Genomic DNA, 27,069 nt, shown 5'->3' with positions numbered 1-27,069 from the left:
GAACTTATTTTTCTAGCACTGGCACCTTAACAGAAGGCTATTCTATCGATGATGGGGGCGTTCCTTCGGGCATAAGTCAATCCCGTGACTATAAAGCCCACACCTGAAACATACGTTTGGTAAAGATTTGTACTCTACTCTCTGCATACATGCATTAATTCTAACTTTAGAAACCAAATGTTTTCGAAGGTTTACACAAATGACCATTCTTGCGAATCTTCCCCTGTTTGCATTATCATTATTCTCATCAATTCTGACTACTAATCCAATGGCCTACCTAATAACTTTAAGGAGAAAACTCGAATAGTAGCTTTTCGAAACACTAGGTAAACAAACCCACACAACTTGGATGCCTACCTCAACCTGTGCTGTCGAGAAATCCAGTGACCAAGGCCTCACTGTCAAATACTACCCAAAAATCACCCATGGCCAGTTAGTCAACACTTTGTTATAGTCTTCTTCATCATTAAAGCGAACTAGGTAGTAATCGTTCTCAAAATCCATAAGTTGGAATGAGCACTTGGTTCTTCATAACATTGTGACTCTATTCAGCAGGGCATTAAAAGCAATATTCCTTCCCAAAAGTTTAATAATGATCGTTTTGGCTATCTTTCTCTCAATGAAATCCTATATCTTGTTAGAGAACATAATTGATGGGATCCTATCGAACAACTCAGTCCGCACATCCCCTTCTTGAATCTCAAAATCCTCTAACATCTGCAATGAATCATTTGAGTTCGACAATTCCATCAGTGTATTCTTATAAGTTGCCTCGACACAGTAGCCTTCAGCACCTTCCTTCCATCCCCATCCACAATAGGGTCATTAGTTTCAGCCGACAATTCTAGTCGTCGTTTAACTTTTTCAGTGATTCGACTAATGCCTGAATTTGAGACATCAATATTGGTCCCAACCACAAAGTCCACTACGATCAACGATTCACTCATCAAAAGATAATAAACCTTGATTTTCTAACAATCTTTGTTTATTATAATAATATTTAAATTGTTAAATAAGTTGATATATTTTAACTATGTCCACCGATTTGAATAAAATTATTACTTTACTCTAAATATAATAATTAAAAATATTTATTGTAAAAATAATGACCAATATCACATTTGTTCATTATTTTACTAACTTTTCATTTTAAATATATTTTATTATTTATAAGATTTATCACATATAAAATTAATTTTACTAAAATAATTGAATAAAAAATCATTTGATAATAATTTTGATTCTATTAAAATTTTTACTTGGCGATCTAGATTAAACAAATAAGAATAATCCCTATTTAAACCTTGCACATAAGACATAAAAATACAGGCACATTCATATTGTTATTTTCCCAGTCATATCAATTTTAATAATAAAATAAATAAAATTTTTAATAAAAATTAATTTACCCTTTAATATATTATGGATGTACTAATTTATTAATTTTTAATAAAAGAGCAAAATATAGTCTTGAGGTACTTTTAAATCGAATTATAGAAATCAAATTATATTTTATCATGTCTAAAGCTAGGCAACTATTATTTTTCTGTGACAGTGGCCGGATAATGGGCTTGTAAAAGCTTATCCTAGCTGGCTTCTTTCTTCGTCTTCCCTCTAAATTCACCCTCTAGACGCCTCTCTCCACCCGAGAATCCTAACTTCTTCCGGCAACTACCTGCTGCCGATTGGAGCCAGCGTATTTGTCTTCATCACCTTATCCCTCTCAAATTCCTAAAGTTTCGCTTTTTCTTGCCCTGTGAATCTACTACTTCTGGCACGCTTGGTGCCAGCCCGACCATTTTTTTCTCCTTTTTTCAATCATTTCATCGAACAGTTTACTGGCATCCATGTAGTCCACCAAAACGCAATGGTGTTCGCAGCTATAATAGTTTTTTTGTTATTCACTTCGTTCCTATTTCTATAAATTTGTCATTTTTGAAAGCAAAAAGTGATGTTAAAGGTAAACCCTTTTGTCCCTTCACTCTCAATGTTTAATAAAATCCCATTTTCTTTACTTTACCGGCGTGGTTTCCGGCGCGCTTTTCGCATCTTTGAGGCTGGCCATTGTAATTCATTTGCCAAACTTGTTAGTATTTCGAACGTTAATGTAAATTTCTTTGCTGTTGATAAAACAAGAAACTTATCTGCGGTTGCTACTGCTAAGAAATCAGGCTTGAATGCGTCTAGTAGTAGTAGAACTAATGAAATGACCAACAAAGCAAAGAAGAAAGCACGAATGGAATCACCTGAGTTTCTGCTTAAAATTAAGCTTGATATGTGCTCGAAGCACGGCAAACTTGAGGAAGCGCTTCGTTTGTATGATGAAAGCATCAGTAATGGGGTTAGTCTGAAACTTCACCATTACAATATGTTGCTTTATTTGTGTGCTCGTGAAGCGAGTGGAGATGGGAGTCAGTTGAATGAGTTGAAGGAATTAGGACTGAAGAGGGGTTTTGAGATTTTTCAGAAAATGGTTGGAGATGAAGTTTCTCCCAATGAGACTACTTTTACAAGCATGGCAAGGTTGGCAGTAGCAAGGGAAGACCCGGATATGGCTTTTGAATTGGTGAAGCAGATGAAGAGTCTTGGAATCCCGCCGAGACTAAGGTCATACGGGCCGGCTTTGCTTGGATTCTGTGAGAAAGGGAATGCAGAGAAAGCATATGAAGTGGATGCTCATATGTTTGAATCAGGGGTGACGCCTGAGGAGCCTGAGCTTTCGGCTCTTCTGAAAGTTAGCATCAATACGAAGAAGGCCGACAAGGTGTATGAGATGTTGCAAAGATTTCGAGCCTCAGTGAGGCAAGTCTCGGAATCAACCCTTCAAGTTGTTGAGGATTGGTTTAAATCAAAGGATGCTGCAAGTGTTGGGGCTGAGAAATGGGATGTGAAGCAGATAAAGGAAGCAGTTATAGGAGGAGGAGGAGGGTGGCATGGGCTAGGGTGGCTTGGAAGTGGGAGATGGAGGGTGGTGAGGACTGAAATGACTGAGAATGGTGTGTGTCGTTCCTGTGGTGAGAAGCTTGTTTGTATTGATATTGATCCAAAAGAGACGGAGAATTTTGCTGCTAAATTAACTGAATTAGCATGCAGTAAAGAGGTTAGAGCTGATTTCGTTCAGTTCCAGGTAAGTCTTTAAACTTTATCGTTTTCTAGTTTCTGATATAATAACTTTGAGAAATTGGGAGTTTCTGTTGCTAGTTGTTCTAAGTATTGCAATTGCATTGTTGTCTTATCCTGTGATGCCATTTAAACTTTTAAGTTTTGGCATTTAAAATCTACTGGATAGCGATGTGCAAATTTGTTAATTTTAAACACTGTTGGAGAGAACAAGTTCATGCAATAACCTTTGGGTGTGTTCTTTTGATTTGTGCGTGTGTGTGTGTTTGTGTCTGTAAGTATGTATGCATGTATGTATGTAATGAAGGGACTTTTAGGTTATTTATACTGGTTAGTCTGTTAATTTAACAAGTAACAGGGATTATAGGCTATAGAAGCTTATGTTACTTCAGTTTCAGTTGTGTTATGTAAATGATGAATGATGAACTTAATTAAGAGATTTATTATAGGGATTTTATCCTTGATTCTCTCCTTTTGCCCCTTGTTCTCATCCAATTTCCAGTCTGTCTTTTTGTCTCCCATCCATTGTTTCTCTTGCTTATCCTTCTCCAATACTATTTCACTTCTCCTCTGTGGTAGCTGATTGAGTGCTTTATATATTACACTTTTTCATGAATATAAAGCTGTAATTTTCTGTTCTGTACTGGAAAAACCAGAATTGTTTCAAAATTTGGCATGCCCGTTTTTGTAATGTTGTGAACAAATCTAATAACATTTAGAGGTGATCGCATTTCATTTTTAGTCCTCAGCTTGCTACAAATAGCATAACTTACTAGTGAGTTTCCTCTGGTTTTCTGATGCCACTTACTTTTTTCTGATGCCATTGCATACTTCTGTATGCTTTTGGCAAGTGATTCATATTTAGTTCAAGTGGTTCTCAATAATAACATAGCTGATGAGAAAGTGCACTGATCCAGGAGTGGTTGCAGCAGCATGGACCATTTGATGCAGTTGTAGATGGTGCAAATGTGGCTCTCATCAACTCAGAAGCTTTCAATTTGAACCAGGTAAGGGGGGCTATTGCAAGAAGCATAATGTGTTTTATGTTAAGCAAGACAGATCATGGATTTAGATCATCTGTCTGAAATATTTGGCCAGGCCTCTGCCCCATAAACAAAATATTTCCATGTCATCATCCCCATTTCTTTGTTGAAGTATTTGTGTATTTTATCTTAAATCAAGTCAAGTCAAGTCAAGTCAAGTCAAGTCAAATCAAATCAAATCAATTGTTTTACATTAAGTCATAGATAATTATCAATCAGGATAGTGTCCAAATTGTTTTTCTCCCCTGAAAATTATGTTTTCATAACAAAGAATAAAGGTAATCTCAAAGGGTTCTTATATATCTTGCTAGATGATCTTGCTTCTCTACTGAAAACAAATCATGTTGCATGTTTAATGCTACTATGAACAATGAATTTTGGTCAGTATATACTCTTTTATAATAGATGAATGATTTTGTTTCACTTACCATTAAAAGTAAAAGTTGACTTCACACTTCTAAAATTTGATTATTTTTGCTTTAACTTTGTTGATAAATTATATATTTTAGAACAAGATCTTGATACCTGTACTTGCTATATTTCCTAATTATTTTAAGTAGAAGTGTTGGATGTATGTTGCATATTTGTACTAGGATCAATTTAGATGTTACCTTCATTGATGATTATGTTTTCTTAAACAATTAATCTTTTTTTTTAATTGAGGCTAAACGAGTTATGAGTCTGATTAAAGAGCAGCATATGGATTGGTACCTGGCATTATATTACATAAGAATAGAGGTCGAGAGAAATAATCATGACAGATGATTACTGATGCAAGACATAGATCTACGATGTCTTTAACTGTTATTTGTGGTTGTAGCTTAAAAATGTTGTAAATAAATTACAACAAATGAGTCCAACAAAAAGGTCTCCACTTATTATTTTGCATCGAAGTCGGATTGCACGGGATCCTAATAAGAGGAAGTGGTTAGAGAGGTGGCAGAGGGCTGGGGTGCTTTATGCTACTCCTTACGGATCAAATGATGATTGGTAAGTTCTTGTTTCATATTCTCAAACGGGGAAACTCCCAATATATTCCCCTCAAATGGTCATATTCTTTTTTGTATTTCAATTTCAATTTCTGCTTTTTTTTTTTATTACTTTTCCTTAATCTGTTTTTTTGGGCCCGCCTGGGGGGGGGGTGTCAATGCAAGTGCATGTATTTTCATGTAAATTTCCTTGAAAATATGCACTTAATCAAATCTGCAATTAGATTTCCCCTCTCTTCCCCATGCATTGCCCATCTTTTTCCCTTCCATCTCCATTTCTCTGTATGTCTTCCTTCATCCAGTATCATCTGCATTTATGACCCTTAGCTGAGTGATATTGCAAACAATTGTGGCTCTGCTTTCCATTCATTTTCTGTCTTATAGACCTTATAGATATTCATTGTGTAATCAGAGCCACATCTTATCAATCAATGAACTATCCATTTATGTGACAACCGTAGCTATGTTGCTTTTAATTGATTATTCTACCTTGTTACCTTTTGGGTGATGTCTTGGAGGCAGCTATTAGGCACATCAAAGTTTAGGTGTTATCGATATGTGTGAGGCATAAGCATTATAGGGAGGTTTATGCTCTTCTTGTGTTTTATAATAAGTCTTAAGCTAATGGAAACAACTTAGAAAGAAATGCCAAATTATTTAAGTGATTTGTTAATTGAAGTTGACTGGCATCATTTTGGTTAAATTTATTGGTTTGAATGCTAATCCAATCGTTTTTAAATGAAAATGAAAAGGGGAAAAAATTGTTCATTTGCAAAAATAAACTTTAGGTTTTTTGATTAGCACCAATTGAAGACTTGCTGAGGTCTACTGATGGGATTGAAGCAAAAGTTAAATTGTAAGCTCATTTACCTGCAGACTACTTTTGGGCCTATTTATTATTCAGACATTTACTTTATGGAATATCCATTCCATTTGATTTTGTTAAAATGAATTGCTTCAATAGGTTTAGAGTGTTTTTATATAGTTCAGAACATATTTATGCTTTTGTATCTATATTATTGATTTTTAGAAGTATCCTCCATCGCTAGTGCTTTAAAACTTCGCTATGATATTCATAGATTAAACTTTTAATTTCAAATGCTTATACCTCAGAACATTGAGGTAATGTCTAAACTCAACACAGGTAATGCATTCTACTTAATGCATTATCGTATTAAACTTTTGGTGATAGACAGCAATGGCGTGAATTGATTATGGTCCTGGCTTTGCCCAAACAATTGTGTTAGATTTGTCGGACGAAGCTTTACTTAAATATAGTATGCATTTTTTTCTTAAATAAAACACACCATGTCAAAGTCATAAAAGTTATTTGGAAATTTAGTTATTAGCTATTCATTGGTTATAATTTCAAAAATATGTTTATGTTTATTTTCTTTTCATAAACTTATTGCTACATGTATCAAACTAGGAGCTAACCAACTAACATATACTAGAAAGATGTTTTCTATACATCAAGGGTTGAATGCTGTGTTTGATTTGTTGATGATTTAGTTTTAAAATTTGAGATCGAAATAGGTTTGCCCTTTTAACTTATGGATTGAAGTTGAAACTTTCCTAGTAAATACTGATATATAATACTGAAAACTCAAATAAACAAAATCTTGTACTATGGGAAGTGTTGACAATTGAATGATTATTTTTGTAGGTATTGGCTATATGCTGCTGTTAGTTGCAAGTGTTTACTAGTGACAAATGATGAAATGAGGGACCACTTGTTCCAATTATTAGGGAATTCCTTTTTTCCAAGATGGAAAGAGAAGCATCAGGTATTCTCTCACTCGCTCTCTTCATGTTGTCTTCTATATTTCAGTGCACACTTTGCGAAACTAGCTTCACGCACACTTCAGGTGGTTATTATAGTCAGAGAAGCAGCAATCAATTGTTGAAAAGAAATCCCTAAATATAAGAATTAGGAGCCTAGTTGGTCCATGTAGCCACTCTTAAGAACGACTTTCAGTAGGTATGGATTTGAATCTAACCACTTAGAACCTCTTCTATATTGTATATCTATTGGCAATTTCAAGATTAACTGGTAAGAATGAAATATATTTAACCAACAATCTCATTTATTAACCTTTGTAAAAAAAATGAAATAATGTTCATTTTCTTGATAATTTGTAGGTTCGGTTATCTATGACGAGGACTGGTCTTGTGCTTCGTATGCCACCCCCTTATTCAATTGTTATTCAGGTGAGAGAGACAGGTTAAATCCTTGGGTTTCACTGGATATTTCATGCTTTAAGATGCCATGTTTCTATTGGTTAAGGAAACAAAGTAATTAACTCTTATTTGATGTATGATATTATGAATAAGTTATTATATTTAACATTAAAACCTTAGTAGCAACCAAATAAAATATACTTATGGATTTATTATATTTTCATATTAAAAGTTTGTTAATTTCAATGTAGGAATCGGAAAGCGGTAGTTGGCACGTTCCTAGCATAGCAGACGATGATCTTTTGAATCCAAGACAATGGCTGTGTGCTTGTAGAAGCAAGAAAACGCCATGACTGCACTTGAACAAGCAAGTGGAAAATCTGAAAGAGGGAAACATGTATTTTATTCTTTTGAAGGTTAGATGCTGCAATTTAACTTAATTTTTTTTTAATTTATGTATTTTGATGTTTCCAAATTCTTGTTCTAATAATTATTATTGTAAAACTAGGAAAAAGAATAATGGAAGGATTTTGGCTGAGAAAATATTTATTATGAATATATTACTAGTTGATCCAAGATTTTTCTTTTTCTTTTTTATTTTTGCATAAGCTCTTGTTTATATATATAATGAATCTTACAAAATAAATAAAAAATATTTAAAATGAAAATGTTAGTAAAATAATGAACAAATGTGGTAGGGTCCATTAGATAAATAATATATTTTTATTATTGTATTTAGTGTAAAGTAATAATTATTATTCAAATTGTTCAATATAATTAAAATATATTAATTTATTTGACAATTTAAATATTATTGTAATAAATAAAATTTAAATTATAATTAAAGTATTTTATATATTAATTCATATCAATAATAGAAAGCAACATTATTCAAAATAATAAATAATAAACATCAATAATATAGATTCACATGTAGTTCATGTTAACATGTAAATATTAGTTTTTAACAATAAAAATAGATGAATTTTTTAGGAGGATTAATTTGCTTTTTAATTTAATGCATATGGACTAATTTATCCATTTTAAGTATGAGGTAGAATTGGATCTCACTTATAGTACAAAGACTCTATGATACTTTCAACTTTTTTAGGACATGAATAATCATTATCTCTTTTAATTAGTGACAAAGCTAGAAATTTATTTTAAGGGGCCAAAGATTAAATTATATTTTAAGGGAGGTCAAACTGTAATTTTATCATTGTATTAACATATTATTTTATAATTTTAAAGAGACTATAAAGAAATTTTACCATCTTATGGGCCAAAATACAACTTAACCATTAATATTAACTTAAATCTTCAAAAATTTTAGGACTAAAAAGAAAGTTTACCATTTGAGGAGTCAATGCCATTACTTTGGTGTCGTCACTACTTTTAATAAATGAAATTTATTTTTAATTTAAAATAATAAAATCATTAATTAAATATAAATATGTTTTAAATAAAATTACATTAAAGATAATAAAATATTAATTATCATCATATATTAATTTAATATTTATTTTCTTGTGAAAATTTTTATATCCCTCCATCAAATGGACACGTGTCAACCCAAAAAGCTTTGCTAACTTCGCATTGAATTCCTAAGCATGATCACTTGTCCAACCTCAAATGCAACCATCTACTTGGGCTTAAGGGTGAATATTACTTTAATGTGAACACACTTTCAAGGCAATAAAGAGTCTATTTAGGCTTAATTACCTTGTACCGTTAGAGTCCTATGATATGTGCCAATGATTATTTATTATGCTTTTAATGGGCCTAAATGTATATCCCAACATGACATCTTCACGTACAATGGGACCTCTCCTATAAATACCTTAGAAAATAATGAAGAGTGGATGGACCTTTTAGCACTGTAAAGTTACTCTAAACACTTGTCTTCTCGATCAACCTGTCCTCTTGTCCTTATCTCGACTCCTGGCTTCTACAGGTGAGCTGGCCTCTATTACCCTACCTTGACCTCTTCCCTTGTTGTATTTGTATCAATAATTGAAACGGTGAGCTTGGATCGAACATGTCTCAGATTCAGAAAGATTCAACCCACAAACCTGCCAATCATAGGCAATTTAAGGATCTTACTATTTCTTCTCAAGGGAATGGTGAATATCCTAGCCATGAAGAGATCTTTTCAAGCCAAAAACTTCTTTTGGCACCCTACAAAAAACCCAACTTTCACTCCCCTAGAACGATTCCTAACTGCTCTTAACATTCCCCTGCCTTCTATTACGACCAACCTCGCTATTACCATAAATGTTTCATCAACTAACCAAATACACAAGTTTCAACCAATACTTCGACCTTAGATCCCATATACCAACTCTTACCATGTAGACTCAACCTGCTACTGTTACTACATCCTCAAATCAAACTTCCCCATAGCAACGAGAATCTGAGTCTCATTGTAAGTTAGTGAGATGCAAGAAAAAATATGTCTTATGCAATAACAACTCTTGACCCAGCAACACCAATTTTAGGAGCAACAAGAACGTTAACGCAACCTGGATTTGCAAAATGCTCGTAATGAGCAATTAATTATAGAACTATGAGTACTAAATGATACTCCCAAGGTGATGATGTTAGAAAATCGAGTTTGGAAAATATAGCAAAAAATAAATTTAGAGAAAAACTAAAGTTTTAAATTTTTTTCCAAAAGAAGATATTGGTTATGATATCTAAAGTAATAAACACTTAATCAAAATTGTACCTTTCCAATTAGTCTAGGATGAGCACTTCAACCGAGTAATCTTCTTCGTTACCTTCAAGCTCACGTCTACCGAGTGTAGGCTCGCTTCAAATCAGAAAATTTTTCACAAAAATTACCAGTGGGGTAATTTTGCAATTTCTAGAATAATCTCTTCAGAGAATTTTCGCTTTACAATTTTCTATTGAATTCAAGTGTGTAAATAATGATCCAAAGCTCTCTTTATATAGGGAGAGTTTAGAAAGTTCAACTATTATTAAACTTAATCACTTTAATATTAAATTAATATAATATTTATCACGATAAATATTAGATTAAATTTAATATTAAATCTTATCAAAATAATATTAAGATAAATATTAAATTAAATTTAATATTAAACTATTAAAATAATATTTTTTTGAAAAAATTAATCTGAAATCAAATTCTCTGGTAGAGTCTCAGTAGGAGTGTAACTATTCCACTACTCAACCATCGATGACCAACTCCCACCGGCCACAGGGTCGTTGCCGTCGTAGCCACTGGTACTGTCGTGTCTAGTAATGCAGGTGCAACACCCTTATGGCACCCCAAGCAGGTTCGGTTGCTGCCAATTCGGTCTGGGTCAGTGACGACCTGACCAGTCTAGTCTAGCCACCAGTTGGACCGTCGACCCAATTTCACATAACAGGCTTGGTTAGACCAATTTTTGGGTCTTGGTATCAGTTTTGGGCTCTCGGGCCCAATTTACGATTTTAGGTCCAATTTTCAAGTTCAATTATCTATTGGGCCAATTGTCTGACTTGAAAATTAATTTCCAAAAATATCATATTAATTTTAATTGTTTTGATTAATTTAATTTTACTTGATCAAAATTAATTTTTCCAAAAATCACTTAGATTTTCCAAATTAATTTTTCAAGAAAATTCTTTAATCAAATTCTCTAGTTGAACAATTATTACGACCATCTAATTTAATTCCACACCGAATAAATCAATTCAATTAAATTATTCCCAAAGTCATAGAATTTTCCTTTGATAAAAATGCAGTCCAATCGAGCTTTTGTTAAGCTAGTAGAGGGACCAATTAGACATATATAATTAGGCTCTAATGATTGCAATTATGTCTAGAAGCATCGTTCCGATAATTCATAGTTACTTAATCATTGAGTCAGTCCACAAGAAGTACCATGATTGAAAACTCTTTATTGTATACTCTTTACAAAAGCAATTCATCCAACTGCTTTGTCCAATGACCTCGTCATGTGTGTGTTACCCTCATATTTTACATTTTATTCAATTTCGTCCCTATACTCAGGATATGCATATTTCCCAGTATCTAGCATCGGACTAACATTCGATTTCATATTCTTTCGTTAGGGACCTTACACTTTCTATTCATAGCATAATCTCATGGTAACTTTTCAATTTAGTCCCTAATGTTACAAAGTTATCTAACAAGTTCAATTTACTTTCTAATTTAGTCCTTTTCATGATCTAAGCTTAATATCTATCAAATTCAATCTTAATTCATCAATTTATCTTGTAACAGCCAGATTTGGACCTTATTCGGAATAGTGGTTTCAGGACCACGAATTTGAGTCAGAAAAATATTTTAAAATTATTTTTTGTATTTATTATGTGTAAATTTATATGTGAAATTTTCGTGCTTTAATTTTGTCGTTTGAGCGTCCGATTAAATAAAAGGACTTAATCACGTAAAATGAAAACTTGGTGGTTAATTGTAAAAGGGCCAAATTGATGTTGACTTTATTTCATGAAGTACTTATGTTGCAATAATACCATTGGGATTAGTGATGGACGGTTGTATCCTTGATATATATGTTTTAGTTATTAAATTATAAAGAATATTAATGTAAACTGGTAAATAATAATGTTATAATAAAGCATAAAAATAAATATATGGTTTCATAATGTTTGTTTTTGCCTAAACTTAAAAGAAAAAGAAAAGAATAAGGTTTTCTCATGTTCGGCCATTGCTAAGCTCAATCAAGGTATGTAATTAGCTCGATTTTTGATAATTTTTACGTTTTTGAGATCGTTGTTATGTTATCTACAAAGCCCAAGCTTGAATTTTTTATTTTGATGAATATTTTTTTTATGCCATTGATGAATATTTGAGCTATGTGATGTTAGTTGATGAAATATGAAAGATATGTTTTGGATTAACATGTTTTGTATTGAAATTTTTGATAATTTTGAGTAATTAGGACTAAATTGAAAAAATAATAAATTGAGGGACTAAAATGTAAAATAAATGAAATGTATGGACTTGTATGAACACTAGGAACATTCGACCTGGGCATGGTGTGTGCAAATTTTGTATGTTTTGTGTTTTGTGCAATTTGGACTAAATTGTAAAAAGTGTGAAATGTCAGGGGTAAAATGGTAATTTACCCATTTATGTGTTTTTGACTAAGTTGAATGAAAATATGTTTGAATGAGTTTAATTTGAATATGTTTAGATCAAGAACCAAAGAAATTGGATTTGGATTAGGGGAAAACTAAAGTTGTCGATTAGCCGTCCTGTTTCAATTTTCATCGTCCGAGGTAAGTTTATAAGAAAATAAGTGTTAATAATTTTGAATATATATATATATGTTTTTTAAATGTTGAATTGAATTTTATGATTTTATATACTTAATGACTGAATGTGTATATGCTTAAGAATTAAGTTTACGAGTTCGATTTGATCGAGTTATGACGTCTGAAAGCCCCATGTGAACCTTAGGAATAGCTAGGATACATATGTCATGACATACGATTCCAATATGTGATGTGCGAGTAAGACCATTGCATCAATATATGTGTGCGAGTAAGACCACGTTTTATATGTTAGCATCGATATGTGACTCCGATATATGTATGCGAGTAAGACCCTATTTGGGACAGTGGCATCGATATGTGATTACATGTAAGACCACACCTGGGACGTTGGCATTGTACGATATATATGATTATCTGAGTGTTCTATCCAATTTCGAATGGTTCATCGGGCAATGATAAGTTGTGATTGAATGTCTAAAACGAGCTAAAATGACCAGGTATGAGTTAGCTTATTACCTATGTTAGGATTTCGACCCGATTAAGCAATGAACAAGAAAATAGTAGAATAAATTGAGAAATTGAACACACAAATTTAACGTAGAAAAACCCCTCCAAAGAGGATAAAAAACCACGGGCAAAGATAATTTTATTATAATGGCAAAAGAACGAAGAGTACAAAAGATGGAGATAAAAACTAAACCCCGAAAACCCGAAAACAAAGAACCCACAAAACGTAAACACAAAATTCTCTAAATGTGTTATGAGTTCTAATCTCTAATGGGTATATATTTTAAGGTTGTAAAAGAGCCTATTTATAGGCTAAATTCATAAGTCAAATAATAGTAAAATAATCTAAACTAATCAGTGTTTGATTGAAACAAGTAAACAGAGTTTAACTGAAAGACTATTTTTCAAATTTGACTGAAAATAGGAGTCATATTTAACAAATCTCCACCTTGACTCATATTTCCACAACACCATCTTAGCCAAAGCCCGCCACGAGCCTATCTTGAACTATGCAGAGAATTAACTGAGTCGAATTTGTGCTTAGAAACTGGAAGACTTCTAGCCTTCGACTTGTACACTGCCAAATCAAAACTAACCCGGGTCTAATTTTCACGAACACAGTGCCCTAACTTTTCAAAACCTGCATCTAAAAAAGAACCTCTCTTCAACGAAACAGTCATACATTTTCCCTCCTATGACCAAGTTGCCTCCGCTCCAAACAAGTTGACTTCAACTCAGTAGCAGACGAGGACGTCCGATTTCACTCATCATCTGTATAACCTTCCGAATATAAAGATGCGGTTCTTTTCCTTTTAACAAAACGAGAGCTCCACGAGATACTTTAATACCGCTCGACTCGATGTTGATTTTGCATCCTTTCAAGTCTAAAATACTTAAGGAGATGAGATTCTTTTGTAAATCAGGTACATATCTGACATCGGAGAGTGTCCTAATCGTCCCATCGTGTATCTTAATTTTAACAGTACCAATACCAATTACCTTACTAGATGAATCGTTTCCCATGCGCACAACTCCACCTTCAATCGAACTGTATGTGGAGAACCATTCTCTATTGGGACACATGTGGAAAGAACATCCTGAATCTAGGATTCACTTGGACGTGAGCTTGGTGTTATCACTTGTTGACACTAACAAGAAATCATCCCCATTTCCATCGGCCAAATTAGCACCAGCTACATCTTCCTCGATACTTTCAGCAGCTTTTTTTATTTCACAGTTTATAACAATCTGCATTGACGTGACCTAACTTTTTACAATAGCGACACCTTTTATATCGTTTCTTTGATGCTACCAAAACGGAAGCTTGCCTATCTGTCTTGCTATCCAAATGAAGATCATTGTCGAGTTTGTCTCTGCTCAACAAATGACCCTTCACATCTTCGAACGAGAGTTTGTCTCTGCCATAAATCAGGGTCTCCCTGAAAGACTTGTATGAAGGGGGTAAAGAGCACAATAATAGCATAGCCTGATCTTCATCGCCAATATGAACCTCAACATTCTTTAAATCATTTAAAAGAGTAATGAATTGACTGATGTGATTTCTAAGAAGCTCACCTTCGTTCATGCGAAACGTAAATAGACATTGTTTCAACACTAAACGGTTAGCCAGAAACTTAGTCGCATAAAGAGTTTCTAACCTTTTCCACAAGGCAAATGAGGTCTTCTCCATCAATCCCTCCTGCAATACCGTATTCGTGAGGCACAACTAGATTGCAGATAAAGCCTTTTCATCAAGCTCTTCCCATTCTGTTTTATTTAGATTCTCAGGCTTTTTCCCGATAACAACCTTTTTTAAGCCTGATTGAACTAGAATTGCCATCATCCGAACTTGTCACAGATTGAAATTTGTCTCACCATCGAACTTCTCAATTTCAAACCTTGTTGTTACTATCTCTGAATGGGCTGATCTATAAAAATTAAACTAGCTCTGATACCACTTGTTAGGATTTCGACCCGATTAAGCAACGAACAAGAAAATAGCAGAATAAATTGAGAAATTGAACACACAAATTTAACGTGGAAAAACCCCTCTAAAGAGGATAAAAAACCACGGGCAAAGATAATTTTATTATAATGGCAAAAGAACGAAGAGTACAAAAGATGGAGATAAAAATTAAACCTCGAAAACCCGAAAACAAAGAACCCACAAAACGTAAATACAAAATTCTCTAAATGTGTTATGAGTTCTAATCTCTAATGGGTATATATTCTAAGGTTGTAAAAGAGCCTATTTATAGGCTAAATTCATAAGTCAAATAATAGTAAAATAATCTAAACTAATCAGTGTTTGATTGAAACAAGTAAATAGAGTTTAACTGAAAGACTATTTTTCAAATTTGACTGAAAATAGTAGTCATATTTAACAACCTACTTGAAATAAGGTAAGTAAGTTACTTGATATTTATTGCAAATCATGTATGATGTAAATAAAGAATGTATGTGAATATGGAAAGTGTATTCGCCTTTTGAATAAATAATATGAATATTTTTAAATGATTCTTGAATATGTGTATATAAGGTTATGTATATTCGCCATATAATAAGTGTATGTATATGATGTTATATTTTAATTCATGAGTTGTGTATATGAGTGTAAGTATACTTGGTTATATAATGACATTTTGGCTTTGAAAGTTGAATGATATTTTGTTAATATAATTATATGAGCATTTGGCCAAGGTAACATTTATGTATGAAAGTATATATTATTTATGAAATTGTAAGTTTGAGATTAAATGTGACTATAACTTGGTTTTGGTTAACTTAAGTTGATAATGTCTTTGAGTTATAGGTTTGCTTATGACTTACTAAGCTTAAATAGCTTAATGTGTGTTATGTTTGCCTCTATTTTATAGATTTTGAGATCTAGTTATGAGCTCGAGGATCATCAGCAAAGTTCATCACACTATCGATCATTGTTGGTATTTGATAAGTTTACACTTGAACCTATGGCATGTATAAGCTAGATTGTTTTTGGTAAATTTTGAAGTATGTATATATTAAGCCATGCGAAAATGGCTAATATGTTATGTGAGAATATGAAACATTAGATAAGCTTATATGTGTTATATGCTTTGGAAATGGTTGATGATTTTGGATGAAATTATGGTTGATTCGGTTATGGTTATGCATAGACAAAATATACATGTGAACTTGATTGTTAATTTCGGTTAAGGAATTACATGTGATTTAGCATCGATGAATAGTTAATTATGTCCGAACATGGTAAGAGATATTTTGATATATTTGTCTCATGGTATGTAAGTTTTGTGTTTGGGTAAAAATATTTGTTTTTTTTTTTGGTTAGGTGATAAAATGTAAGTGATGGTTATGAACTAATTATGATTCGGCATTTGTATATGTATATGTATAATAATTCATTTCCATGATAGGATATATGCATATGAAGTGATAGGGAAAAATAAAGAAAATGTAACCTTGAACATAACATGATTAACAAGCATATTTATAACATTCGGTTAATGCATTGAAATAAATGACTAAATGAATAGTAAAATTTGTAGTGGTAAAACAAATAGGTAATATGAACTTTACATGATGCATTTATGCCCGGTTTAGTCAAAATGATGTGATCAAATGTAATTGGTTTTGTGAGTTCTATTTAGGTATGATTTTTATTTGGTATGGGATTGAAGTGTAATATGGTTTGAATATTTTGTGCATTATAAAAGTTGCAATAAAGTAATATTTGGCATATGTTAAGTGGAATATTACTTATATGTATTTATGATATGCAAATGTTGTATTGAGGTAAACAAATGCTATAATGTATTCTATTACTTATGTGAAATGGATTGATATATGTATGCTTGAGTTAAGTAAACACATATGTTTGGCATGTGAAATGAAACATATTTGGTTACATGTTTAACATTTGGTTCTTATGATTATTTGGTTGTATTAATTGAATAACATTATGAATTATAGAATCAAAGTATTTTAGTTAGATAAATAAAAGATTAAAAAAAAATTATTAGATGATTAACTTTGAAATGAAAGTCTTTGAAATGAAAGTCTGTTCAGAATTGTATAATGATAGGTAATGCCTCGTAACCCCATTTCGGTGACGGATACGGGTTAAGGGTGTTATATATCTGTAATGGTAACTTTATAAAAGCTTAAAAATTGAAAAAATTTATACATGGTCTAGCTAAATCAAAATCCTATGATCATAAATCTATAAAAATTATAAATAAATAAAAAACTAGTTTAGGGACTTACTTGAATAGGTGGCCGAATGTTTAAATGGTTGAAGGTTTTCTTTCTTTCTTTTTCTTCAATTGTGGACTGTAGAATGAAGAAGAGAATGTTTCTTTCATCTTTCATTCCACTATCTCAAGTATATATACTTGGTTTAGATTTTAATTAAGCTTATTTAATTGGTTTAATTAAGATTTCACTATTCTTAAATAACTATTAATTAAACAAAGTGGATCATCATATTCCACTAATTAATGATGGAAAATGGTTAAAGTAACCATTTTGGTCCTTTAGATAATTGTTATCTAAGTCTTCCAAGCTTTTTTAAAATTAAAAATCAAGAATGATTAAATTTTTACAATTTAATCCTTAAGCTTTAATTACTTTTTCTTCGTTGAATTACTAAATCAAAATTCAATATATTTTCTTAACAGTTTCATTAACCTTTATATTTCGTCTTTAAGGACTCGGTTTATAAAAATTGGGTTTTGAAATCATATTTTTGACACCACTAAAATTCAGGTCGTTAACTAATATAAGAATGTTTTTGCTTGGTTGGCTGCTAATATGCCCGGTATTCATACTTCCTTATTCAACATCCTTTGGGGGTGAACTCCCATGTTCGACCAGTAAAAAAAAAAAAATGGTTTTCTTCGGAAATAGTAGTGGCGACAATACAAGAGGTGCATAAATTATTAATCGCTAGGTTTATTCGTGAAGTCACCTACCCGGGCTGGGTGTCAAACGTAGTAATGGTGCCTAAGCCTAGAAACAAATGGCAAATGTGTGTGGACTTCACAAATTTGAACAAAGCCTACCCCAAAGATAGTCCATTGCCTTCCATTGATCGGTTAGTGGACTCGGTTGGACATGATTTCATGAGCTTCATAGACACTTTCTTTGGATATAATCAAATTTTTATTGATTTGAATGATAGAAAAAAAACAACTTTCATCACTAAAGACGGGTTGTTCTATTATAAGATGATATCTTTTGGGTTGAAAAATGCATAAGTCATTTATCAACAGCTGGTGAATAAACTATTTGCTCTTGTCTAATATAAAGCTGACCTAATTTGGAGCACTAATATAAGGCATGATGCATTTAAGTTGATTGCAGATATTTTAGTTACGGTTCATAGAGCGTTGAACACAAATTGATAGGTCTAAATTGAGTGAAGTCTTCTGGACTAGGAACTTTCGGAAACAACCCCAATAAGGTTCTATTTTAAAAAGGGCTCCAACCATTCACTTTAGAACACTTTTTTCACCAACAAAGAAACTGAAGCACTAATAGTATACCACTGACTCTCATGAAATTGAGCATGTAACCCACGATTCTCGATGCCTTCAGAGGGGCCATCTCTAACACCCATTTAGTTCCATTATCACCCTACTCAAATTGCAATATCAACATATCTTCTAGTTGAAGTGTAAGGAAGAGGCTATGGAGTGGAAATTTTCTCGAGGGCCCTCTACCTTATTGAAATAAAAGAGGTAGCTTCATTTTTTAGAGTCTCTTCTTCAAAGCACCACTCTCCATTACTAAGTTTTAACACACCTGTAGGATTTTGCGTTCTTTTATCAAGGGTTTTACTATGAAAGTATTTAGTATTTCAATCTCCACATTGAAGCCATTCCAACCTTGACTTTTGTTTCCATTGTAGTCCTCAAGGTCAAGGACTTCCTCCATCTCTACCAAAGCTCGCTCGTTTGGCACCTCTATTAAAATCTTTAATTCGATGCTAAATTACGGCACACCCACGATGTGGGTTAAAAAATTATATAGTAAATATATTTATTAAAAGTTTATATAAAAATCAAATAAACATTTAGTTGAAATGGTCAAGTTAATTATTTAAATTCCATTGTTTCTCGAGTTTCAAATTTTACTATATGATTAAGTTTTTATTACACCTTCATAATAACATAAATTAGGTGTTGTTTGTTAAACTGAAAAATTAAGTACTTAATTTAAGTTATAAAATCTATTTGATATAATTCTTAAACTTAAGTATGGACTATAATTGAACTATTTGATAAAATTAATTTTAAAATTTTAAAGGTAAATTGTTTAAAGGATAATTTTAAAATAAATGAAATAAAAAGAATTGAAAATTTTCAACTTATTAAGTGATAAGTAGCTTTTATCTACTTTTGCTACTTATCATTTTCCACACTTTTCATTGAAAATTTCTATTATTTGCTTTTTATTATGGATTATCAAACATAGTTAAAAAATTAAATCACTTAAAATATCCATTTTCTGTTGATTTATATTTTCAATTGCTTATCAAACAAGCCATTACTTTGCATATAATGAGTATTTTAGTAATATTTTTAAATGAATTAGCTTTTGATTGACTTGTAACATCATACTCCATAAAAACACTTAATATAAATATATATAAACCCAAACGTGTAATATTGAAATTAGCAATGAATGACACTTAAATCTTGTAATATTGAAATTCATTCCTCTAAACCGTTCCACCAGGGGGGAAATTAGGGGGCTGGTAGGGCCCGATCTCCTTAAAATAGAAATTTTTTTATTTAGGCCTTTTAAAATTTTTAAAAGTTTAAATTAGTAAAGGTAAAATTACATTTTGACCTCTTAAAAATATAAAAATTTAATTTAATCCTTTAAAATTATAATCTAGTAAAATGATGAAATTATATTTTTACTACAGTAAAATTACAATTTACTTTTAGCCCCTAGAAATTTTTCTAATTTTGCCCTTTCCACCAATTTAGACAACTTTTGGGAGAATTTTCTCATGTAACGCCCCAAAATTTTGAGGATTTAGTTGTGAGAATCTATAGTAATTAAATCTTTGTATTTGTGGTTCTGTGTTCTATTACTGTGTTTAAGGTTTGGAGTTCGAGTCGCATCATTAAAAGTTTTGTTATTTTAAAAACAACCGTTAATCATGCATTATATAGTTAAGTTCAAGTTAGTGTAAAATTATCTTAAGAATGAGCCTGTTGGTTCATTGGTTAAGCATTTGCATTCCGTTAGGTTCTATGTTTGAATCCCAAAGTATATGATAGGGAAATATTTTTTTGCTAAACACTTGAAAGCTGGTTGGTGGTTAACTTAAATCATTCTGAGATTAATTCTATCGTCCTTTTCCTTTTATTTTTTTTCTAGTACTTGTTTTTCTTCTTTCTTTTCTTTTATCCTTTCTGCTTGTTTCTATACTTGATTCTGCGTTAATTGGGAATTCTTTCATTGCTTGTTACGCCAGTTGTGTGATTGTTGTACGAGGATCTTAGAGAGACGTTCCTTCACCGCGTTAGTCCGGTTTCCTCTATTACATGCAAGGTTCTGGAATCCTCTTACGTCGTTTCTGCATCAAAATTATTTTAGGTGCATGCCGAAAACCTCATTTTGTGAATTTCAGTCACCGAAAAACATGGCCATGTGCCAGGCCGTATGGGTGGCCGTGTAACTCACTGTTCATCGATTTGGGGCCACACGGGCAAGGCCTACAGGCGTGTGTCTAGGCCATGCATGACTATGTTAGTGTAGGGTTCACACGGGCAAAGGACACGAGCGTGTGTCTAAGCCGTGTAACTGATTATTTATGACTTAGGACCACACGGCCAAGGACATGCGCGTGCGCGCAAGCTGTGTGAGTCACATTGGTAGAGACACGGGCGTGTGTCCAAGTCGTGTGAGCCACACGGCCAAGGACATAGGTGTGTGTCCAAGTCGTGTGGCATATAAATAGGGTCTGAATCCTGTTTTTGGGACCGTGAGTGTTTCCCAACACTAATATTGACCTCCTTAATGTATGAATGATCTGAATTTGATTGTACGAGAACTCTCTAATGCTCTGTGACTAACATATGAATAATATAAATGTATGTGTACTGTGGTAGTTATTTCTGATATTGCAATGTATTATCTAATTGTGAAATAATTTAGAATGACTGAACACATATTGTGGATATTGTACTCTGCATTTGCGTGGATTGAGATATTGTGACGAATAAAGTAATCTACTCTGAATTAGTGGCTAAGCCACAATGCGTATAAATTTGAATCTGACGCTTTGTCGCATTTCGATCTAGCAGCTAAGCTGCGTCTCTGTAAACATGCCAGACAGACACTCTACGGTGTGTAGGGTTGGTTGAGCATTTAACGCCCTTAATGGTGTGTTGAGATGGCCGAAGATGGTGTGTAGCGGATGAAGGTAGGAACATTTGTATCTGAATCTGATTTGTTCTGCATATGAAACTGAAATTGCTTTTGTATATGTAACTGATCTATCCTGAATCTGAACTGAAATTGCTTTTGTTACCAAACCGAATCTTGGGATTTGGGAATTATCTGATAAATGTATTCTAATTAAACAAACATCTTTTATGCATTGAGTTTACAACCCATTTTGTTATTGATTGGATTTCAAGTGGTTCTCAGACTTGAACAGGTCGACGCCACAGGAACTAGGTCAAACTTTTATCTTTCTTTTAAATACTACTATTAGGAACTTCGATATTCTATGATATTATAATGTTTGGGAGGATTATATACTTAGTTAATTGCTATGGTAGATATTATGTGATGAATGGTTCATTTTGACTACATTATAAATGAAATATTTTTAGTATCAATAATATAATTCTCTGGACTTGATCTAGACGTCTAGGCCGAGTTTAAGGTGTTACATCTCATCTGCTAGTATCACAAAAGTAAAACCCTTTGCTCGATATATCATCATAAAAAGGATTTTGATCCATCCTCTAATTTATTTAGCCATCAATTTATACTTGAGAAGTTGTCAGAGTTTATCTTATTCACAAAAACTAATTCTCGGCCTTATAGAATTTAAAATAATCTTTCTACTCCCTAGGCCCTTCCATCGTTGTGGATAATTTTCAAAGGAGTTCTCTCGACTAGAAAATTCACAAACTTGGTATTTGACCAGGCTTCATGAATCGAGATAACGATTTATGTTTATTTAAATTTTACGGGTTTGAATATATTTATAAATTATTACCTTTTTATATATTTTAAAAATAATATTTATTTTATTAATATTTTAAATATAAATAATTTAACATAATTTTTTATACTACATTATAATATTAAATTATTATTTTAACAACAAAAGATTTCATAACATACATGCATTTCACGTTCCAGATAGTTGTATACACTCATACAACCTAATGAATAACGTAACATTCATTTCTTAAATTTGATAACTTTTTGGATTTCATCTTTTCACTTGTCGTTTTAATTTAATTTTAATTTAATCTTTTAACATTAAAATTTAAATTTAAGCTTTATTATCAATGTATGATGATATGATATAATCTCATAATACCAAATCATCACATAAATTTAAAAGATCAAATTAATAAAAGTTATAAGTAAACTAATATAAGCAAAAAAAAATGAAAATAATTTCCAAATTCAAAAACTGTATTTAACTCTCTTTTTCAATTTATGTTATAACTTAAAACACAAAATAAATAAATAAATAAAATGGCAGCTATATGAAAGCTGTAACACCCTACATAGCATAGGATATTTATCATTCTTATTGTGGTGAAATAAAATTTTAATTGAATAATAAAGTATTCTTTCTTCAATAATTGAGATTTCATATTAAATTTTATTTTGTACAAAAGAAGGAAATAAGGAAACTAAATTCGAATTACCTCTTTCTATAAGTGTTGTTATGGAGTAAGGGTTCTAGACTCGTCGACGGCATATTAAAACGATCTAGACTTCTCTTGATGTTTAGAACTAAATTCGCCAAGTGGCTCGTGCAACTATTTTCTTCACGATGAATGTATTTAATTTCGGTCAACCATCCCTCATTTATCAAGTTAAAATTATCTTTAATTAAAATATGTAGAGTATAATTAATCTCAAAATGTCGTTGAATTAACTGTACCACCAGTAACGCATTTAAATTTTTATTTTATGTCTTATCATAGATTTTCTTTCTAATCTAAATAGATATATACGTGGCCTCCTCTAACTTCCTCAGTGAAGAATATCTCATTTTTTTGGCAAAATATCTCTCCTAAAATAGATTTCGGCATTTTAGCAATCAAAATCATTCCTCTACACCCTTCCATCTTTGGGGGATTTTCGAAAGAAATAATTTCGCAAATACCATATATATGTGACCTTCAATGTCGTCCACGAAAAGAAACAACCACTTCATATATAAAACGTTATCTAACTCAATTGAATTATTCTTAAAAAGAATATGAATTAATTAAAAAATAAAAGGGTAAACGTTATCTAACTTTGATTAAATGTATAATGTTATATATAAATTTAGATTTTATGTAATTTTATATGTGAATTTTTTATTTAATACAATTTTCAAAAATCACTAACATAATTATTAGTATTTTATTTTACTTTTTAATAATTGGAGAGGGAATAGGATTGCTTGGGATCGAACTCAAGCTCTCATGCCTTCAACATAATACTCTTACTACTGGCTAAGAGGTTGTTGGCCTAACATAATTATTAATATCTAACCATTTTACGTTTACATATTATATACATAAATAATTATATTTATCTAATATATAAATAAATTAATGTATTTATTTTTTAAAAATATACAATTGAATTAAAATTAAAATTTTATGTATATGATTATACCAAACCAAAATTTATGTAACAACTTGAAGTGAGTTCATCATTATAATAAAAAACAAACTACAAATTCATCCATATTCTAATTTCCAACCATTAATATTCTAGTGTAAACAAATTGATCCTATTACAACTTGATAGAACTCCTCCTTTATTTTAATATGTTCAGCATAAAATAAGAGATATTTTGATTCAATCCAACATGTCCATTTCTTTTAATTTTTTTAAAATCTAGCCATTCTAGGGATGCAAGAGAAAAAAATTAAAAATGCTTAATAGGAAAAATGAAGAGAGAAAAAGGAATGATAGTTTTCATCTTAATAGATAAAAATAAAGAAAAGAGAAATAAAATGCAAATATAAAATATTATACTTTTTAAAAATATTTTATTTTATTATTTATTTTATCTCTATTGAATAAATGAAAAGAGTTAATATTTGATTTATTACCATTATATATTTTTATTCCACAAGCAGTTGTAAAAAAGTGTCATGTGTTTTTTAAAATATTTATTCTTTTAATATTTTATTAACTCTTATAAGATACTTGTCGTTTGTGGAGTTTAAAATCTCTGTCAATAATATACCAAATATTATTCTAATAAAAATAGGATAATTATTTGATACATAGCCACTCCGTCAATGAATAGGTTGAGGGTACGACAACTAACTGTCGCATTTATTTAAATAATTATTTTTTCTAAACATTATAGTACATTTATCAAACTCTTAACTTACTTATAAAGTCTAAAAACTCAACATATGATTTATAAAAATATATCAATAAAATGAAAGCAGATAGTAAAAATAAAAGAGAATAAAAATAAAAAAATCAACTTTTCATTCTAATGGATAAAAACATACTTATTTATATCACTATAAATTTTAAAAATTTTTATATATCTTTTATCATTTTGTCTCAATAAGTAATGGATGAAAATATTCCTACCAAATATATCAATATTTTTCATTTTTTATTTTTCATCATACTCATTCTATCAGAATAGTATTATAAGAGGGAAAAACGAAAAATAAGCTAAAGAACATATAAAAAAAAGGCAAAAAAAGAAACAGTCCACTCATCTTACCCTGACCCTAATTGGTAACCCACCTTTCATTCTAAGAGTTAAAGACAACAAGTGTTGAGGACACTTGTCACTCCCCTGTACCTCTACCACAAACCTTTCCAACATTGCTGCTACAATCGATTTCATCTGAATATACGCCATGTCTTTCCCTAAACACATCCTTGGTCCACCATGGAATATGGGAAATCGAAATGGACTCTCTTGTTTGCAGTTCCCAGTTTCATCAAGCCATCTTTCAGGCAAGTATTCATTGCAATCTTTGCCCCATATAGCTTCCATTCGCCCCATTGCATACGCATGGTAAGTGAAAAACCAACCAGTCCCTATAAATGTCCCGTCTGATAGTATGTCGTTGTTTAGACAAGCTTTTGTGTCGACAGGAACTGGTGGGTATAATCTTAAACTCTCTGAAAGCGCTGCGTGTAGATAGTGCATGTCTCGTAGTTCATCGAATGTGTATCCGTCTCCGATGTTTTTCCTGTTTCGGGTTCGAATCGTTTCGAGTTCGGTTATTATGTTTTTTTCAACGTTTGGGTTTAGTGATAGAAGCCAAAAGAACCAAGTCAAAGCTGATGATGTGGTGTCTCGGCCCGCTAATATGAAGCTTATGATTATATCTCGGAGAAACTGAGGTGAATTGTCGTAGCTTGTAATGAACCTGGATAGTAAATCTTCGTCTTTGCTTTGGTCTTTGGATTCTAATCGTGTTTTTATGATGTTATCTGCGAATTCGTGAACGATTTCGATTGATTTCTTCAAGTTTTTCTCCGATCCCATGTTGAAAATCTTCCTTATCTTCCATAAAAACGGAAAAGCATACATGAACCTACCGGAACTAAGCGTGGCAGCCTCCTCAAAGGCACGCATGAAACCGGAACCAGATGTTCCATCGCCGCCGAGACAACCAGGGTCCACATTGAAAGCCAATTTACATATATTATCAAACGCGAATTGCTCCAAAACCTCTTGTAAATCAAGTACCTGATTCGTTTCCAAAGCCTTGTTCAAGACCGGAATCAACCTCGTTGAAATCTCGAGCCTGACGTTGTCCATGATGAAATTACGTAACGATTTGGTGTTGAATTCGTAGCTAGCTGTCTTCCTTTGAATCTTCCATAAATCACCATCGGAGTTGAAGATACCTTGCCCAAGGAAGTCCTTGAGAAGCCAAATGAACCGTTCCCCTTTGGGATAGTTCTCGAAGTTGGTCTTGAGAACATGCTCGACATTCAAAGGGTTGGCAGTAATGATCCCATGGATCTTACCAGGACGACGAAAAACAGCAGTGTTGGTCGGACACCGGATTAAAATCTCGGTCGTCCAATCAAGGAACCGATGTCGGTTCCTCAAAAACTCAGGCAAGGCACCGAGTATGGGGTAGGTTTTGAACCCTTGATCATTACCCTTCTTCTTATGGTGTAAACAGTAGTAAGAATAAAGAAAGATAAGAGAAAGGAGTAGTAAAGATTGTACTGAGAAAAAGAGGTCCATTGCCATGGGTAGAGGTTGAGAGAGGAAAAAGGTGGGAGATATTGAGTGAAGAGATAAGATTTGTTGGTTTGTGGGGATTGGATGGTGGAGGAAATGGGGGATAGATCACCGAATCACAATAGTTTTTGAACTGATATATAGGAAAGGGATCACTGTCACTAATAGCTGCCCTTGGGGGAACCTTTCCTACTTTTTACATGAAGCAGGTTGAGAGTTACTGTGAACGCTACCTTTGTATGCAAGTTGTAACTTATCTATATTATACAATTTGAGGTTAAAATATGATCTATTTTAATCAATTTAATTTATATATTTGAAAAATTAAAGATTAATCAAAACTGGTTGGAGAAAATGGAAATAAGTTTCTTCCCTGACATTTGAATGAAGTTCAAATACTAGAGTAAATATTATTGAGAGAATTTTATCTAAATATTATTTTAGTTCGCTCAAATCATAAAAATGATAATAACACTTGTAGCTATATCAAAAAAATTAAAGATTAAGT

General features: G+C 32.0%; 2 protein-coding genes across 3 annotated transcripts; one reads left to right on the top strand and one right to left on the bottom strand.

Annotated features, from left to right (window-relative positions):
- The first annotated feature begins 1,499 nt into the window (after positions 1-1,499).
- On the top strand, positions 1,500-7,909 carry LOC108489609 (proteinaceous RNase P 1, chloroplastic/mitochondrial). Of its 2 annotated transcripts, XR_008271650.1 has the most exons (7): positions 1,500-3,127; positions 4,038-4,127; positions 4,984-5,153; positions 6,819-6,939; positions 7,295-7,363; positions 7,585-7,749; positions 7,842-7,909. XR_008271650.1 is itself a non-coding variant. In XM_017794273.2 (6 exons), exons 1-6 carry the CDS (start codon positions 1,952-1,954, stop codon positions 7,684-7,686), a joined length of 1,728 nt encoding a protein of 575 aa, XP_017649762.1. In that variant the 5' UTR covers positions 1,500-1,951; the 3' UTR covers positions 7,687-7,909. The 2 variants fall into 2 exon arrangements, 1 of the variants encoding a protein (XP_017649762.1); XM_017794273.2 differs by having other exon boundaries at positions 7,585-7,909.
- A 17,031-nt stretch (positions 7,910-24,940) lies between these two features.
- LOC108488751 (cytochrome P450 CYP94D108-like) lies at positions 24,941-26,696 on the bottom strand. Its single transcript, XM_017793034.2, has one exon. The coding sequence runs from the start codon at positions 26,568-26,570 to the stop codon at positions 25,065-25,067; it is 1,506 nt and encodes a 501-aa protein (XP_017648523.1). The 5' UTR covers positions 26,571-26,696; the 3' UTR covers positions 24,941-25,064.
- Positions 26,697-27,069: the final 373 nt, after the last annotated feature.

This window comes from Gossypium arboreum, chromosome 10 (assembly GCF_025698485.1).
Source record: "Gossypium arboreum isolate Shixiya-1 chromosome 10, ASM2569848v2, whole genome shotgun sequence".
Taxonomy (NCBI): Eukaryota; Viridiplantae; Streptophyta; class Magnoliopsida; order Malvales; family Malvaceae; genus Gossypium; species Gossypium arboreum.
This window is presented reverse-complemented; position numbering and strand designations above follow the sequence as displayed.

Excerpts from the sequence above, each read along its gene's own strand:
- LOC108489609 (XM_017794273.2), top strand. The coding sequence starts at position 1,952 with ATGTTAAAGGTAAACCCTTTTGTCCCTTCACTCTCAATGTTTAATAAA. Across the intron at positions 4,128-4,983 it reads AAGCTTTCAATTTGAACCAG|CTTAAAAATGTTGTAAATAA; the intron begins GTAAGGGGGGCT and ends TTGTGGTTGTAG. Across the intron at positions 7,364-7,584 it reads CTTATTCAATTGTTATTCAG|GAATCGGAAAGCGGTAGTTG; the intron begins GTGAGAGAGACA and ends ATTTCAATGTAG.
- LOC108488751 (XM_017793034.2), bottom strand. The coding sequence starts at position 26,570 with ATGGCAATGGACCTCTTTTTCTCAGTACAATCTTTACTACTCCTTTCT.